At 40.6% G+C, this 17716-nt stretch overlaps 1 protein-coding gene across 1 annotated transcript in view; it reads right to left on the bottom strand.

Moving 5' to 3' along the window:
• Positions 1–1546: 1546 nt before the first annotated feature.
• The window catches only part of VPS41 (VPS41 subunit of HOPS complex), a 258397-nt gene continuing 242227 nt past the window's right edge, over positions 1547–17716 (bottom strand). The window contains exons 26-29 of the mRNA XM_083188469.1: positions 12299–12398; positions 9337–9381; positions 5531–5610; positions 1547–1789 (exon numbers count right to left, since the gene is read on the bottom strand). Of these exons, the coding sequence (XP_083044595.1) occupies positions 1709–1789; positions 5531–5610; positions 9337–9381; positions 12299–12398 (306 nt within the window). The 3' untranslated portion in view covers positions 1547–1708. The remainder of the gene's footprint in view (positions 1790–5530; positions 5611–9336; positions 9382–12298; positions 12399–17716) is intronic.

Genomic DNA, 17716 nt, shown 5'->3' with positions numbered 1-17716 from the left:
TATTTATAAGGCGCCACAAAGTGTCCACAGCGCCGTACATAGCAAACAAAAAATAACGTATAGGGGCCCTCATTCAGATCTGATCGCAGTACAAATTTGTTCTCAAAATGGGCAAAATCATGTGCACTGCAGTTGGGGCAGATGTAACATGTGCAGAGAGAGTTAAATTTGGGCGGGGTGTGTTGAAACTGAAATCTAAATTGCAGAGTAAAAATAATGCAGCAAGTATTTACCCTGCACAGAAACAAAATAACTCACCCAAATCTAACTCTCTCTATACATGTTACATCTGCCCCACCTGCAGTGCATGTGGTTTTGCCCATTTTGAGAACAAATTTGTACTGCAATCAGATCTGAATAAGGGCCAGGGTGTGTTGAAAAAATACAGAATAAATAGAGGTATAGCTGGTAGAACTAAAATCAGCATCAGATCTGAAGTAGGTGTCAAAATTGTCGAGGAGGCTGAATATGAAGTAGAGGAAGGGAAGAACAGGGCAGGAGCACTGGTGAGGTAAAGAGGTAGGGTGATTACGTGAGGAAGGAGGGCCCTACTCATAATAATTAACAGACTTAAAGGAGGTGGGTGGACAAACGAAAGACAATAGGATAAGTAGGAACGGATGGGAACAAATGGAGGGGTAGGGTAGGCAGGATAGGAGGAGCGAAAGAGGTTAGGAAGAGGAAGGATAGGCTAGTCGTAAGAAGTGGGTTTCCCTAAAAAGTACCAAGTCCTAGTATACATGTGCAGGAATCTAGACAGGCCACATTCTGGATATTCCCCCCCCCCCCCCCCCGGTGTGCCACCCCTTTCAAAATATGGCTGCACAACAAGTAACAGCATTTTGAAAAGCAGACAACTTAATACATGTAAAAAGGTGACATTTCTATGCATGGTCACATACTTTCTTTACTACAGGGTGTAATCAGAGGCACAGCTAGAACTTTGTGGGCTTCACAGAAACATAGGGAAGGGAACCGTGTCCGAATGCTTCTATAGAGATACCTCCAGAGCAATTAATTTCATGCCCCATATTAGTACCCTAGATCATTTCTAGAACCTAAACCATAGAAGTTCCTTAGTTCACATTATGTCACATAGGGGAAAGGCTTAATGAAATCAATGGGTGCGTTGTATGAGGACAAAATCAAATCCCACCCTTTCCTGTGTCTAAGTGTTCACTACTACACAGTGTGGAGTGTCATGTATTTCCAATTTGAATTGATACCGTTTTTGGAACAAGCCCCGCTCATCCTCCTCAACGAAGGGTCTAAAAGCACCAACTTTATAAAGGCTAATACCAGCTTGTTTTGTCTTAAATAAATTGCTCTAAATCCAACTACTAAATTCACAGAGAATCTGCAATTTTGACAAATTGCACTACATTTTTCCAAGGGGCTGGTGATTTGTCTGACATATGGAGGCGTTTAATGATTAATCAAACATTAGCTGTCCCTTGTATCAGAATTGATGTTTACATTGTTTTTCTTTACTTCTAATACGATATACAGTATTAATGAATATAAATAAATTAAGAAAAACAAGAAGTATGATCATTTGAATTTAATATACAGCAGAAATGCATAAAGCCGAAAACACTGAGTAACAGCTTTATCTAGAAGCACAGTATGTATCTTAATTTCAGCAGGTATAATACATTTCCTTTCACAGACAAGAACATCATGACAAGGTAATATTAATGAAATCTTGTTATTTCTTCATGTCCAGGATTGCACTTCCAGGACCACGTTGCTTTGCACTGCAGATGTTACAGAAATATACAGGTGACATCTAGAAAAAGACACAATCAATTGATACCTGGTAAAGCCATCTTTAAATATAATACCTCAAAACGTTAGAAAAAATAATTCCACATAAACTGAAAATGTTGAGTAAAGTCCAAAACATTACAATTCCCTCTAATCTAACATTGCCGCTCAAGGTTCCCCTTGCCATGGTTGCACTCCTCTTAATGTTTAATTCAACATTCATTACATGTGTGAAAGGGAACTTACAAATTCATGAATCCACCAATCACAGGGTATAATTACTATATGACACAATGGCCTTTTTTTTGTATTTTGTACAACTCTTCCTGGAGTTGGAGATGAAGATGAAAAGTGAAAGCAGCACTCCCAGTCAGCAGAACATCCGGCATGCTTTACACTGACTGTGTGTGTCACTTTAAATCTTCACCTTCAAGCCACAGGGAAATGGCTCTTCTTAAATAAAGGCCCATTGTTCAGTTCTGCTATCGCCAATACACATAGTGATTGGGAATTATTACATAAAAAATTGCTGCTGTATTCTAAATTTGTTGTCTGCACACTGCTGGAAATGTTTAAATTGTTGATATTGCCATATTGTTTCCCTGTAGAACTACAATTCATTGTGTAAGCAATGAGGCTGATGGCTGTTGCTGGCGTCCTGCATGAGCTCTCCGGGCTCCTCAGTACACACAATCTCTAAAGACGCACAGGAATAAAACCTTCCTATTTGCCACACTTAATGTGCATGATTACTATAGCTGAATAGACACAATTCCCAACCTCATTTTATGTGCAAGTAGGAAATGGCAATGGTTTTATTTAATAAAAAAAAAAAAAATTTAAAATAAAATCGTTACTGTATGTAAATCTGTTTCCTTTTACATTTGTTAATAAAGCGGTTACTCGTGTGTAACCGTGGCAAACACCATCGCAAATACAAATGCTCTACTCTTGTAGCAGTCATGATTTATCTGTGCCAGGACAAGAAATACAGGAAATCACACTTTAACATAATAACAAGATATTTGCATACAAAACTGTTTATACCACTGAAAAAAGTAATGATTAAATTCTGAATTTAAATTTTTGGTACTTATGTAATATCTGGACTCCCGTTTTTCTTATGAGACCGCGTCCCCTCGCAGGGCTCGCTGCGCTCACCACGCTTCGGGCACGGTGGCTCGCTGCGCTCGCCACACTATAAAAAATCAACTCCATGCGTAGTTGGATAGTAGGGGTATGAAAAAATGGGGTGCATTTAACATGGGAGTCCAGATAATACATAAGTACCAAATTTTTTAACAAAAATTCCTAAAAACTGGGCAAATGGTGTGTGTGTGTGTGTTGTGCTAACCCAATATGTTTGGAGGAAGTGTTTGTCTATTCCACACTGAGGGCCTTATTCGAGTTCACTCTTTCTGACAAAATCCTTCTTAGATGGACAAAACCATGTGCACTGCAGGGGGGCAGATGTAAAATGTACAGATGGATATAGATTTGGTGATTTTTTGGTGATTCTTTGCAGGGTAAATACTGGCTGCTTTATTTTAACACTGCAATATAGATCTCATTTTGAAGTAAAACCCCACCCAAATCTAATTAGATCTGCACAAGTTACATCTGCCCCCCTGCAGTGCACATGGTTTTGTCCATCTAAGAAGGATTTTGTCTGAAAGAGTGAACTCGAATAAGGCCCTGAGTGCTAACCCAATAGCCATTATGCATAATGGCTATTGTGATATCTAGTTACATTTTACAACACAGTAGGTGTTCTGTCAAATGTCGTCTATGTGTTAAAATCAGGCGACAGCACAGTGCGTAACTTACATCACACACCAGTCACAGCCAAATGAGGAAGACAAAAATATTAAGTGTAAAGGCGTAGAGCAAAAAATGGTTTGATCATACATTAAAGAAAAAAATTGTTAATTGCAGAATTTGGATTGCCATCTATGAATAAGTTTGGTGCGAGACTAAGAGCCTCAAGAACTAATATACATTTAGGGGGCTATTCTTATTCATTCGGTCCTCCGTGCATTCGCACGGAGGACCGATGTTGCGCATCTGTGCATGTGCAGGCGCGTTTCTGCACATGTGCAGACGTAGGGTGTGTGCACCCACGTAGACGGTGTGCAGGGGGCGGAGAAGGCTGGGGGGGCACCGGGCTGCCCCATTACCATATGGGAATGCCCAGCGTTCCATGGGCCTTCCCATGAGAACGCTGGGCGTTATAATGGTAATGAGGCAGTGACGCGGGTGCGGGGCATGGGCAGCTGACATCACTGAATGTCAGCTGCCCACCCATATCAGACCCAGCTTGCACGCATATGGAAGTGACTTGAAAGTCACTTTTATATGCATGTACCTTCCACAACTTTCAGTGACCATCGAAAGATGTGGGAGGTTACCCGCAGCATATAAATGGATGTTTATGCTAAACATCCATTCGCAGCCTGTGTGGGCAAACCTGCACTGCGAAGGGGGGGTGGGTGGCAGACATTTGGCGGGTGGGGTTTGGTGGATTTGCAAGGGTTTCCCCCTCTGTTCGTAGTGCTGAGTCTAGACTTACTAGGCGATGCAAAGGCCATGGGGTGAAGAAAACCACTGACACCATCAGCCGCCTCCTTTTCCCCACGGTCTTTGCAACGGCCAGGGAATGCCTGTGTATTCTGGGGCACTCCCAAAAGGCGTTACTGCCCCCTTCATTAGATCTGTTTGTACAGATGGCTCACGCATATGCACAGCGTACCATGCGCATACGTGGTCATCCAATAATCAATCGCTCATGCTGTGAATTCGCAGCACAGCGAACAGGTCTTGCTTGTGCAGCATGCCTGCTGCACAAGCTTTCCCGCAATCAGGATGCAAAGCGTGGCTACACCTGTATATAGATAAGGTCACTGTCATGTGCTTAGTTATTATACATATGCTATTATAGATATGTGGTATTGATTGTATCAATCTGGTTCATTATCATGCAAGTAGTATCAGTGTTTACTTTATATATTTTATAAAAGGGCCAAGACCATGTGCTCTCAATAGTTTTACAAGTCTCTATAGTGACATGGCTGCACCCAACCTAGTGGTTAAGCATGGGCCCCTAAAACTGCATCCTCCCTGTGGGCCCTTCCTGCCCAAGTCCAAAACTGTGCAATTCTACACACCAGCCGCTAACAGACTGTGAAGGAATTGCAAATGGAATGCTAAATGTGACAATGGGCCTAATTCACCAAACAAAATCCCTTTAGTTGCGCTAATATTTGAATTTATGGGTCGCTGTTAACACTTGATCCCCTACTAGTGGGATCCCTTTTCCTTATATCACCCCAATAGTGTAAAATAGCGCCCCTGTTCAAAATACTCTATGATTGTTGAAATTAACGCATAATACAGTTATTGGCAAAATAATAATTCTGCTAAAGAATCTGTTTTTTATTTATGCTACTACATCATTTTATTAATGGAATGGATTTGAAATGAAAACAACAAATCTAAGCACTATGGCTTGTATGCCAAAACAGTCTGCGTTCAATCACAAATAAAGCCATTATGACTAAATGTGTTATTTAGGCATGTATAATATATTTCCATAAAATGTTTACAATTCAACCCTCTGCCAGGGGTTCTGCAACGCACAACAATTCTCTCTAGCTAATATCAGCTTATCCTATATAATAAATGGCTAACACTGTACCAGACATTACTGTTATGATGGACTTGGAATAGTGTGAGATATTTGTAGTAAATTATATGAAATTATTACCGTGTTGCCAACAGGCAGGCACTCTCTGTGGAACATATGCCTGCAGTGAAATACCACCACACCTAGAGGTTTAGACGCATCTAAAAAAAATCAAAAAGATCATGAAACATTGCAAATGACAGCACACACACACAGGCAAAACCACACACACAGACACACACATGAAGAATGTATTTGTAAATCAATTTATTTTTATTTCTCTGTGAAATGAAGCATCTTATCTACAGTTAGTCATAGTTACCTCTCATTTAATTTTATACTTTTATGTTATTTATATTATAAATATGGTTTAATATTATCCTAACTGTCATAGGGTGAGATGTACTAAGCCTTGAAAAGTGATTAAATGAAGAGTGAAAAACCACCAATCAACCTGCTCCTAACTATAATTTTGCAAGCACAGCCTGTAACACAGCTGTAAGGAGCTGATTGGATGGTTGTTTATCACTTTCCACTTTATAACTTTTCAAGCTATATCTGGCCCAGAATCTCTACTTCCATCTCATAGATACACTGGGCTGTATTCAATGGGGGTCGCCACGGCCGGCATGGGGGTTAAACAGTGAGGATCACAGAAAACCAGCTATCCTCACTGTTTAACCCCCTCGCCGGCTGATCGCCCTATTCTATGTTCCTGGGGAATCCTCGCTGTCACAGGACGGCGAGGATTCCCCCAACCAGTGAAACCCGTGGCTAATGCAGCGGATCAGCTGCATTTCACTGCAGGTCTCGCTGCTTCAGCAGCAAAATACGCAGATTACCCCTCACTCCAAAAACGGAGCAAGGGGGAATCGGCATATTAGGGGGGTCAGTTGAATACTGTGGGGGCGAGCGGTGACAGCAAGCACGCAGCCCTGCTTGCTGTCACCGCCGGCATTGAATACTTGCAGTGTTGCAAGTAAGGGGGTACGGCGTGGTACGGAGTACCTGTAAGAAATATGTTGCAGGTACGCAGTACCACTTACCCCCTGACCCACTGTCAATTCTATTTTTATTTTAAGTCTAAATATAATGCATCGGCAGCCCTTCCACCCAGCGTTATGATTGGTGCTCTATGCAGCTACCTGCTACTGCTGATTTAGCCTGTCACAATGACAGCCATCAGTGGCGCCGACAGCAGGCTCCACAATTGTATGCACAAGCTGCCCGGCTCTTCCCCAAGCAAGAGCCAACCCACCTCCAGTCATTCCCTGTTTATCATTCCCTGTCTCCTGATGCCATGCTACTATTGTCATTTAGTCACTCCTTTCGCTTTGTGTGACTCATGACACGTGGCCACGCCCATTTTTGGTGGAGGCTATCAGTACTACCAAGAAAAAAATTCTACTTGCACCACTGAATACTTGCCACTGTGTCCCTTTGAATTATGGGTTCTTGTATGTCGTGGATGACTGTATACTAATCAGACACCATGACACAAATGTATAGATGACAAAAAAAGTAACATGACACAAGTACCATTAAGTTACAGGCACAGCATTATAATATACTGTATAAATAGTATTTCAGGAATTCAAATTTACATATAAGAAATTGAAAAAAAAAAACACTCCAACAAAACAGGCTTAGGGCCACATATTGAGTATATAAACAGGAATTACCCACATACATGAGTAAGTTGGTTTTCTATTGCAAAAAACAGCTGTTTTACCGATGTGTCATTCCCAATACTACTGATTTCCAACCCAGTACGTTACTTTCCATGTGGGCTTTAACTAGAGCTCAGCTATAGGATTTTGAAGAGGAAAAGGCAAGTTGGACAACAATGTGATCTACAGAAAGAAAGGTCACTGCTTTTTAGCTCTCACTACTCTACACATGGCCAGGAAGAATTGTCCTAATTTACTATCCAAAGAAAAAAAAAACTACCTTATTAAAATTGTGTCATTTAGAAGATATGCTTAGCCCAGTGCCATATCTAGGGGTCTGGGAACCCATGTCTGTGGTGAGCTTGTTACTCTTACTGCTGCAGCTACTGGACTGGCACAGACACAGGCCAGTATTTTCCAGTCTCCCAGGGACTTTCATACCTGTAGGCAGAGTAATGTATCCTTGTAAAGCATGTAGGTTAATGACGATGGTGGAGAAGCCAGGGATGGCCAGTAGCTAGTCAGAGGGTCATAACTAGAAATTGTTGACAGTTGAGCCTGGGGAAGATCTGGATATAACCTAATCTTCTTCTTGTGGTGCCACCCTTGGACTGGCGTCCCTGGCAGCCGTCACCCTGGCCAACCTCTGGTTACAGCCCTGGCGGAATTTTAGTCCACATACTAACTTCATGCTATAAAAATCACTCTACCAGAGCCCCTTGTAAAGTAAATGGTTAATTATTATAAAGCAAAGAAAATGCTGTCATTGGATCCAAGAAGAATTTGCACAGGAAAACTCCAATTGCATTTCCTTTTTTAGTATTGAGACATTTCTTTCTTATTTTAATATTAATCCTAAGAAATGGGGATAAAAAGTGACATACTGTAGCATGTCTAGCAATTGAGCACTGAAACTGGATAATGGGATAAATGTAATAGGCTGCAACAAACCAAAGATGTGGGAGTTTGTTCAAGAACGGCCATATTGTAAAAGCAGCAATCATTTACAAAAACAAGGTTGGTTTTACCTTAAATTGATGGCCATTCAATGGTATAATATGGTTAAAGGCCCATTAGATAATGGCACACCACACAATATTTACCCATTATATGAGTTTATATTTCACTTCTTTTCAGTTAACATCTATACATTTCCCTATTACTGGTTACTCCAAACAACAATATACCTACAATAAGTAGACAACAGTACAGTAATTCAAAGCAACAACATTATTAATGAAAAACAGGTACTTATGTAGTATCTGGGCGCCCGAATTAGAAATCGGGTCGGATCGGGCACATCGTATGCGATGCGATGGTCCCGATTTTTCCATAGGATTCAATGTTAAAATGGTCTGAGTCCATTTTAACATAGAATTCAATGGGAAAAAGGGGTCTATTTCCTTTCCCCACTATCCAAGTGGGCATGGAGTTGGATATAAACCTGTGGCGAGCGTAGCGAGCCACCGAGCCCGAAGCGTGGCGAGCGTAGCGAGCCCCGCGAGGGGACACAGAATACTTTTTAAAAAATCTGCGTTCGCTCGCCACGCTTCGGGCTCGGTGGCTCGCTACGCTCGCCACAGGTTTATATCCAACTCCATGCCCACTTGGATAGTGGGGAAATGAACAGGGCCTTGTTAACATTCAACCCTATGCAAAATCGCATCGAATCGATTCGAGGCGATTTTGCCGAAAATCGCGTCGAATCGCATCTGATTGTATGCCTTAAGGTAAGGCATACAATCAGAAAATCGGGCGCCCAGATACTACATAAGTACCGAAAAACATAATTATGGGTCACAACACTGATTTATTAGATTTAAATTAATTAACAATCTGCTTCAAAGCTCTGAAATGCTTAGATTTAGAACTCTAAAATACTTTAAATATTAATCTTTAATTCACTTTTACGGGTTCATTAAATAGAATTGGAATATTCATAGTTTATAAATTGTATAATTAATACAAATGTGGATATCTGGGCATCTAGATATTATTATAAACTATTCATATCTTCATACATAGTAAATAGATAAGTGACAAGATGAGTTCAAACTCAATGTCTTCAACCACCCAGTAGATGATATCCTCCTACTGTATGTGGATTTCAGACCTGCAAAACTGTCTAACTGTATTTTTACTCAATAAGTAATAAAGGGATGGGCATAGATTGGTGGCAATGTGTTTGAAAACTGTAAAAGAACAAGAAAGCAGTACCTGTTGGCAGTATTGGTGAAAGACAAACCTCACAAATATTATCCTCTGCAAGAAAAGAACAGAAACCCCCAAAAATAATTAGATAAACATCAAAATGAAACTGATAATGCTACAGTATCGAGAAAAGGTTATTTTAAAATATGATGGTATTTTGTATGGAACCAGTAAGTGAAAGAGTAGAAACAGTTTTCACTACTGTATAAATGGACACCAAGCCGTTTACAGGTGTGGCTTGCTCATGCAGAGCATGACGGAACACTAGCGTGTAATAATCCTTATTTCTTTGTAAGGATATTCATATGCCTATCCCAAGCATGTTTAAATTGTTCTACTGTCTTAGCCTCTACCACCTCTGAATAGCCTCCCATCAGAGGTGGTAGAGGCTAAGACAGTAGAACAATTTAAACATGCTTGGGATAGGCATTTGAATATCCTTACAAAGAAATAAGGATTAAAAAGGGTTGAGTTTACCTGAAGGGTAAAAAAGGGGCAGACTAGATGGGCCAAATGGTTCTTATCTGCCGTCAAATTCTATGTTTCTATGTTTCTATGTGTAAACAAATGTGTAAGGTGGCAATGAAAACTGCTAAATGTTTGACTGTTTATATCTGTTTGCTATCTTTTTTATTTGGATATTTAATTATCATCATCAAAATGCATAAGTTCTCTTATTTCCATTAAACTCATTGTTCATGTTTTACCATTTATCAAAAACAAAGACATGTATGATTGGTAAAGGATATATATGTATTTTATGACAGGGGACTAAGGGGCAGATTTATTAAGCTCGGTGAAGTGATAACAGATCTGGGGTTATCACCGGCCAATCAGCTCCTCACTGTGCAGTTACAGGCTTGGTTTGAAAAATGACAGGTAGGAGCTGATTGGCCGGTGATAAGAACCAGACACTTTATCACTTCACCGAGCTGAATAAATCTACCCTAAGTACTCTATGTATTATCTTGAATATGCAATTTTGTATTGATTTCAAACTTAGCAACGCAACAGAAGAAAAAGAGATGCACGTGATTGCAAAATAAAAAAAAAAAAATCAACTGTAGATTCAACTAATGTAAACCGTTAGTAATCATCGTAATAAACAGGTTTTTATTTGTCCCAAAACAACCTATAACCCAGAAACGCCCATCTATTTAAAAAAGGTGAATTTGCCAGCAATGTTTAAAGGATTTATTTCAATAGGCATATTCATTTTATGCTTCCTTTTTAGCAGTTCCTCACTGAAATGAATTAGAGGAGCTCTATTAAATGTGCTTTTGCATTACTAGCCAATGGGCAAGTTATACAATAGTCTGTCACTTGGAAACCATTCTAGAGGTGTCTGGTGAATTATAATTATCCTATAAGTCTGTGTGTTTCCTGAGCTCTCCAGCACTGATGTTTATATTGCATTGACAGACATTCAGAAGTACAGCATTTAATAGAGTATTTAATTAAATTGGTAACACTGTGTGGCTATGCTGAATATTAAAATGTTTCACTTCAGTTATATTATTTAATAATACAAATTAAATAAAAGTATGCTTTCAATGTTGAGTAAAATCAGATTGTAAAGAGATGAATTCATCACTCAAACCCTTCTGAATGTCTGTGGTTGTGGAGAAAAAAATTACAATTAACACTGTTCTGGATATATGGAAAAAAGACAAACACACACACACACAAACACACAAACACGGCAAAAAACTATCAGACTGATCTCTTGCAAGAGAGTTGGATACTGCTGATTTACAGGTTAGTTTTCCTTTAATATATCCAGTGAATAGGAAATATCCAGTAAAGCCCCATACACATCGCTCAGAAAGGGCTTTCTGAGCAATATCGTCCACAATATCGCCTAGTATGTACACTCAATATCATAAATGGAGATGCGTGGGTGTAGGGTCCACCGCGCCAGAGGTACCTCCCAATGGGGCAGATGTATGAAGGGTCGTTATGGGGTGAAGGGGTATCAGCGCACATTATGTGCACTGATACCGCTTCTCCCCCATGTATGAAGCAGCCAGCGTGTGGTACAGGACAGAGGCGCTATGCGCCCCTGTCCATATCGGCGCTGCTATCTAAATTATAGCAGGCCGAATGTATGAACGGTCAGCATCGCTGACCGTTCCGCATGCTGCCGTTTTTGGCTTCACCAGCATCAGCATGTAAATCACGCCGGTCGCATTGCATGCGGCCAAAAAATCGCATGCGATGCGACCGACGCGATTACCGATTTTACATAGGGAACAATGTTAAATGGTGGCTATTTGGGGTCGGTGGGCCATTTAACATTGTTCCCTATGTGAAATCGGGTCAATTGGGCCATTTAACATTGTTCCCTATGTAAAATCGCGGTAATCGCGTCGGTCGCATCGCATGCGATTTTTTCACCGCGTGCGATGCGACCGACGCAATTTTTTTCCTTGCGATGCCTAAGATCAATATCGTGGGCGCCGTTCTAGGAAACAAGTAACCATCATTCAACTGGATTATTAATCTAATATCTTTTTTGACCAAAATGACAGTATACCATGTTCCAGCTGCTTTACAAACACACTCGCCAGGTTTGCTTCTATTACATGATTCAGTAGCTATAGAGAATACAGGACTTTTATCCAGAAAGATCAGAAACACAGGAGGAAAAAACGTAAACAGCTGGTGCTTTGATAATATGTCAGATGTTCACTACAATAGCACGGTAGAGGGCAAGGATCCTGAGGGGCTTCACAGAGAAAGACAGGGATCATGTTTCAAGGTAAATAAATGGCAAAGTATTACAAATGATGGACTGTGCTGTTCCCTGGAAAACCCCAAATAATAAAGCAGACATACTTTTACTAAATCAAAGATAATTATTTTATCTTCAATGTTATGTTCACATTAACATCAACATAATTACAATGTTAAAAAAAAATGTGTACTAGAAAGATAATAAATGAATATCTACTATAATACTACATACCATCAACCAGCATAGCTTTTGATTGAGTTCTGTGAATTTTCTTTAATAATGACAGCGAGTCGGATACTAAAATTTTTTTGCAGCCTTCTCTTAGCAATATCTGCAATGAAACAGAAAAACATATTGTACTGTGAGAAAATCATATTACTGTAATATTCAATAGCAGCTACATAGCTACAGTGTTACACTTAATGGTGTGCTGGACCAAAGATGATATTGCATGGAACCAAACCCCAGAGGCGGTGTAAAATAAATGGTAATTTCATATATATTTTCTGATCCAGAGATTACAAGTAATGTTGGTGCTTCAATTCAGTCAGTCATAGCAGAGGAGACTTTCCCTCAATCTGCAAGGTATTGTATATATATATATATACACATATATATATATATATATATATATATATATATATGGATCTGTGGTGGCGGCAGTCCAAGCAGATGGTGGTTAGTTGCTGTATGCCCAAATGAAGCGATGCCCTCCTTTGTGGCAGGAAACCTCGTGTCACCATATGTAGAGGATGGGGGGGACAGCGGCACTTGCAAATGAAAAGACTGGAGGCAACATCTTCACTAACGTTTCGGAGCTCTCTGGACCCTTTATCAAAGTGCAAAAACAACTGGATTGGCAGCGAGTGAAACTATATCTCTCTCACACACATGCACAAACACAGAGGCAATCACAAGGTATCAGACTAGCTTTCAAAGCATTTGCTTCGAGCAGGCTTACTAGTAATTTATATAAAAAATAATTGGTGCAGTATGTAGGTTTGTTTCTCTGTCCATTTATGCATTTTGACACCCCTGCACTGTTTGTGATTAAACCAATGTGAGGGGGGGGGGGGGTCTATTTGGACCCTGGACAATTTATAGGGTGATTAGTGCTCCTGTCGGACCTCCTGATGGTATGCACTTGTCAGAACTTGAACTGGGGAACTTGTTCTGAGCCTTCCACTGGATGGATTTGGATGAAATTTTCACAGATTATTAACATTGTATCCCAGGATACATACTAGGGGTTTGAGGTCCCAGTTGGATCTCCCATTTTTTTAGGCTGGGCAGAATTTGGCAGCACACACAGGTGCGCTACATAGGGGTAATTCTGTAATTAGTTTGTAGTGATTGGGTGGAGACTAAAACACGGTCTGTTCTTTTGGGTGTGGTGACAGATGCCCCAGAGTTGGCTGGTGAGTAGGAAGCTGAACTGTCTCTAGCTTAGAGCGATGGCTATCTGGTGTCACCCTGACAAGTCAGCTATGCACTTTGTAACAATTAAAAAGCACCATTTTCCGAGCAAGAGGCTGTTTGTACTGGTCATCTGCCAGTAGCACATAAGGAATACAAATGTACCTAGTACATAAGAAAATCTCCTAACAACACAAATAAGCCAAGTCCTGCTCCTTAAAAATTATAGACTTCAAGGGATATTCATAAAGACGCAGATGTGTCAGTCAGCAATATCCCAGCATGATTAATAACCCTGTGCAGTTTTAATTAAAGATGTATCATCAAAACAATGCACTTTGGGAAAAATAACATTGTACGTTAATTTTGTTTTGAGACATCTCTGCTTAAAACTGAAGGGATTCACTTTTTATTACTAGAAAAAAAAAAAAGACATGAAGCCGTGCATTTTCCCTAGGCCACCATGGGAAGCTCAGAGCCTCCAGATATGCACAGCTAACATTAAACTTTTATCACAGAAAATAAACTTCACAATGATGAACATAATGGATAATACAACACTGAGATTGGAGCCAGAAAGAGAATGGATTTTATCTAACCAGCTTTACACATTAAGCCTGACAGAGTGTTAAAGAGGGACAGAGGGATTATATCTAAAGTAGAGACATTAACAATATGGTAATTAAAGGATATGAGTGAAACATAGAGAGCGTTGGTTGTATGTAAATAGGTATATATCTTCATATAGACGCAAAACAGTAGTCAATGGATACACCACGTCTTGAACAAAAATTTAAGACTGACAACACACACACACACACATACACACGCACTCACACCCAATATGAACAGACATGTATCCTATCAATATTTACACTGACAGCAGGACAACAGAAGAGCATACTGTCTACCCTAAAATAAGCTTCTAAAGCTGGGCATATATTAGAGGGGAGAAGTTACATGCAATCCCCCTTGAGCCGTCAATGACTTCGCCCTAGGCATGTCCAAACTGTGGCACTCCAGCTGTTGTAAAACTACACATCCCATCATGCCTTGCCATAGTTTTAGCATTCCCTAATAGCAAAACTGTGACTGATGGGACTTGTAGTTTCACAACAGCTGGAAGGCCATAGTTTGGACATGCCTGCTTACCCAGTGGCAGGATAACATGTGATACAGTATATCGAATGTGGTACTTTTGGCATGGCTGCGATCCAACAGATCTCATGTTCGGCTGATGCATCCTGGAGGCTCCGGTGAGATGTGCACAGGACTGCGAATCGCATCGGACCGGCTATCAAATACATATACGGTTTTAACGCTTTTTTATGAGATTGAACACTGCAATGCAATATGGTCACCTTAAGATTCTCCTGCCAATACCAAGCATATCTCATCTTGCATTTGCAACAGCCTTCTATTGCTCAACTACTGTGCCCCTCGTTTGCTATACAAAGCACTTTCTGCTTCCCAGTTCTCATCCACAATCGTTCTCCAGCACCAAATTCCCCATCTGACCTTGCTACCAGCCTTTCTTATCTTCCTCACTCACACTTTCACTATCTCAGCACCACATGCAGCAATAATCTACATTTCAATCCAATCATCAAAATTCTTCCTCCGATTACTTTGTTCCTACAGCAGTCATCATTCTTCCACTTAATACTCACTTTATGATCCTCTCGTCCCACAGAGAACATTAGATAGTGTATAATCCCTTGTGGCTTCAATTAGCACTCACAACACCTATTATCTTGTTTTTTGTTATGGAAGTTTAAATACAGAGTAGTATTCTGTATTCAGTGGCACAAAATAAAGTGTTAACATAATAATGTTGTGCCTATTTTATTGCTTTGCTATGTCTGTGTGAGCAGGCTCACTGTTTCTCTGCAAGAGCCTAGCACATCACCCAAGAGGACTATTTCTGACTTTCTGTCTGTTTATCAAAAGCGTGAGCAGTAGATGCATTGTCTACTATCCATGATGGTCATAGCATTTCAGTATATTAACAAACTGCCACAACAGCAATGAACTAAGCCAGTGTATCTGCTTTGCCTAGTCGTATGCTCCTGGCTCAACTGTCTGGACTCATGGCCTGCTGTGACCTTGGTGATGGGTCCGATGCATGGCTCCCGTGTGGCGCAGGGTCAGGCAGTGCCTCTTCCATGTTGTGGACTGCTAGTTCCTTTTATAAAGTTGTACACCCATGACATTTGTCCTGTGACCATTCCAGACCAAAGTATCTTTTTAGATGCACCATTGACATTAGATTTGAATACTGCCATTAGAACCCTTCCTGGTGGTAAGGACCTGGGCATTGATGGTATTACCAATGAGTTATATACAAAATATATGCCGTGTTTTATGTTCCCAAACTCTGCCATCGCCAGCAGAGGTATCCTGCTTATATTGCAGTGTTTTGCCGATAAACAAAGGCAAAACACAGCTCCACACAGATCACTCAGCACGCATTGAAGGAGCACCACATCTGCTTAGCCAGCTCGCTCAGCATGGGACTTTACTCTCTCTGCACATGTTACATCTACCAAACCAGCATTGCTACATTGTTTTGCCCAGTTGCTTGCTATTTTGCAACAAGAACCAGGTTCTAGGCACATAGAATTGGTATGTTTAGCAAATAAATCGGTATACAGACACAGAGTAAGGATGCATGGGTCACTTGTATTTGAGCCTTTTTTCTCCATTGTGCTTATTTTCCTCAAATTTGTATCCTACAGTAGTAAGTACAGATTATCATTTACTAGATACTTAAGAGCGGTGGTTTGGCACGGCTAAGTTTTGAAGCCTGTGGAAATCTAAACTGGCCTATGTGTCACTATTTGCAACTAGCAAACAATGTGGAGTTGTCATAGCAAAAAAAATATTCTGCAATGATCACAAGAAGAGCCTGCAATAGTGGGCAAAAACTCCACTCTTTTACCCCATGAACCCATAAAATCTATTGTACTGTACTCTACTATTTTCTAGTATCGTAAATTACCCCCACCAATTGTCTTCCTCCCACTAGGTTCATATATGTCATCACAAGTCTCCAGCAAAAAAGCCTACAGTACTTCCTTTGGCATGAATAACCTGTCATTTCTTACATAATGGATATTTGGAAAGGAGAAGGTTTGTATATTGGTGGTGCACCGTTGGCAAAAAGAAGGGAAATCATAAAATATACCTTTTAATAGTTATACATATAAAAGCTGCGAAATATGACAAACAACATATAACATAAACACCAATCTCTTCTCGTGTGTGACACCTATCAATTACTCATTTTATTTGTTTGTCATCAGATATGTATATTTGGAGAAAGGTGTCTTTATAATTGGAGTTTGTGTGAATAATTTAGGGGTCCCGCAGTTTGTCACCAGTCATAAGGTTAATAGTTTCCTATAGAGTTGTATGCCAAGCAGGATGTTGGTCACAGGCTCTTGTAAAAACTACCTCTTAATACGTATGTTATGCTATGTATGCCGGCAATTCCAATCTATTTCATTACAGTGCAGAGGCAATAATAAGTGAGTTTGGTGATGCCGCCGTCATACAGGGAACTGATTATCTATAATGAGTAGTTTCCGTAGAGTCTGTTACTTCAGTGCAACGTTTAACTGGTTCAATATCAGTTACAATATGGTCAATACCTATCATGTAATGTTACCAGTGTTTCTAAGTTGTGGCATACAAAATAAGACTATTTGTAATCACGTAACCTTGCTGACACTGTATCGCGCCGTTGCCTTCACAGGATCTCCCTATGTAGGGGATACAGACTGTGATGCAACCCGGCGTGTACTGCCCATCACTGTAGTCACCGCTCAGTATCATGCAGCGTTACTGTGTCACGCAGTTGCCATCCCCTATGTCGGGGATACACACGGTGATGCAACCCCGCGTGCACTAGCCATCACTCGCCGTGCCGCTGGGACCGTGCGGCGGCTGGGGTAAGACTATGGACGGTTCTGCTCAAGGGTACAATAGAGTCCTGAAAAGAACTGATATTACATTCACACAATCAGCGATAGTTAGGCACTGCTCAGAAGACGTCCGCATGGCTTGGTCGGTTGGCTTACGCTTCGCAGATCTTCCACAGGGCAACCTGAGGAAGATCTGCAAAGCATATGCCGGCCGATGTGTATCCCCGACATAGTGTGAATCCCCTACATAGGAAGATCTTGTTGATGGCAACGGCGCGACACAGTAACACCGCATGATACTGAGCGG

Source organism: Crinia signifera, chromosome 5, assembly GCF_055691185.1.
Source record: "Crinia signifera chromosome 5, ASM5569118v1, whole genome shotgun sequence".
Classification (NCBI taxonomy): Eukaryota; Metazoa; Chordata; class Amphibia; order Anura; family Myobatrachidae; genus Crinia; species Crinia signifera.
Note: the sequence above shows the minus strand (reverse complement) of the source record. Positions and strands in the feature narration are given on the sequence as shown.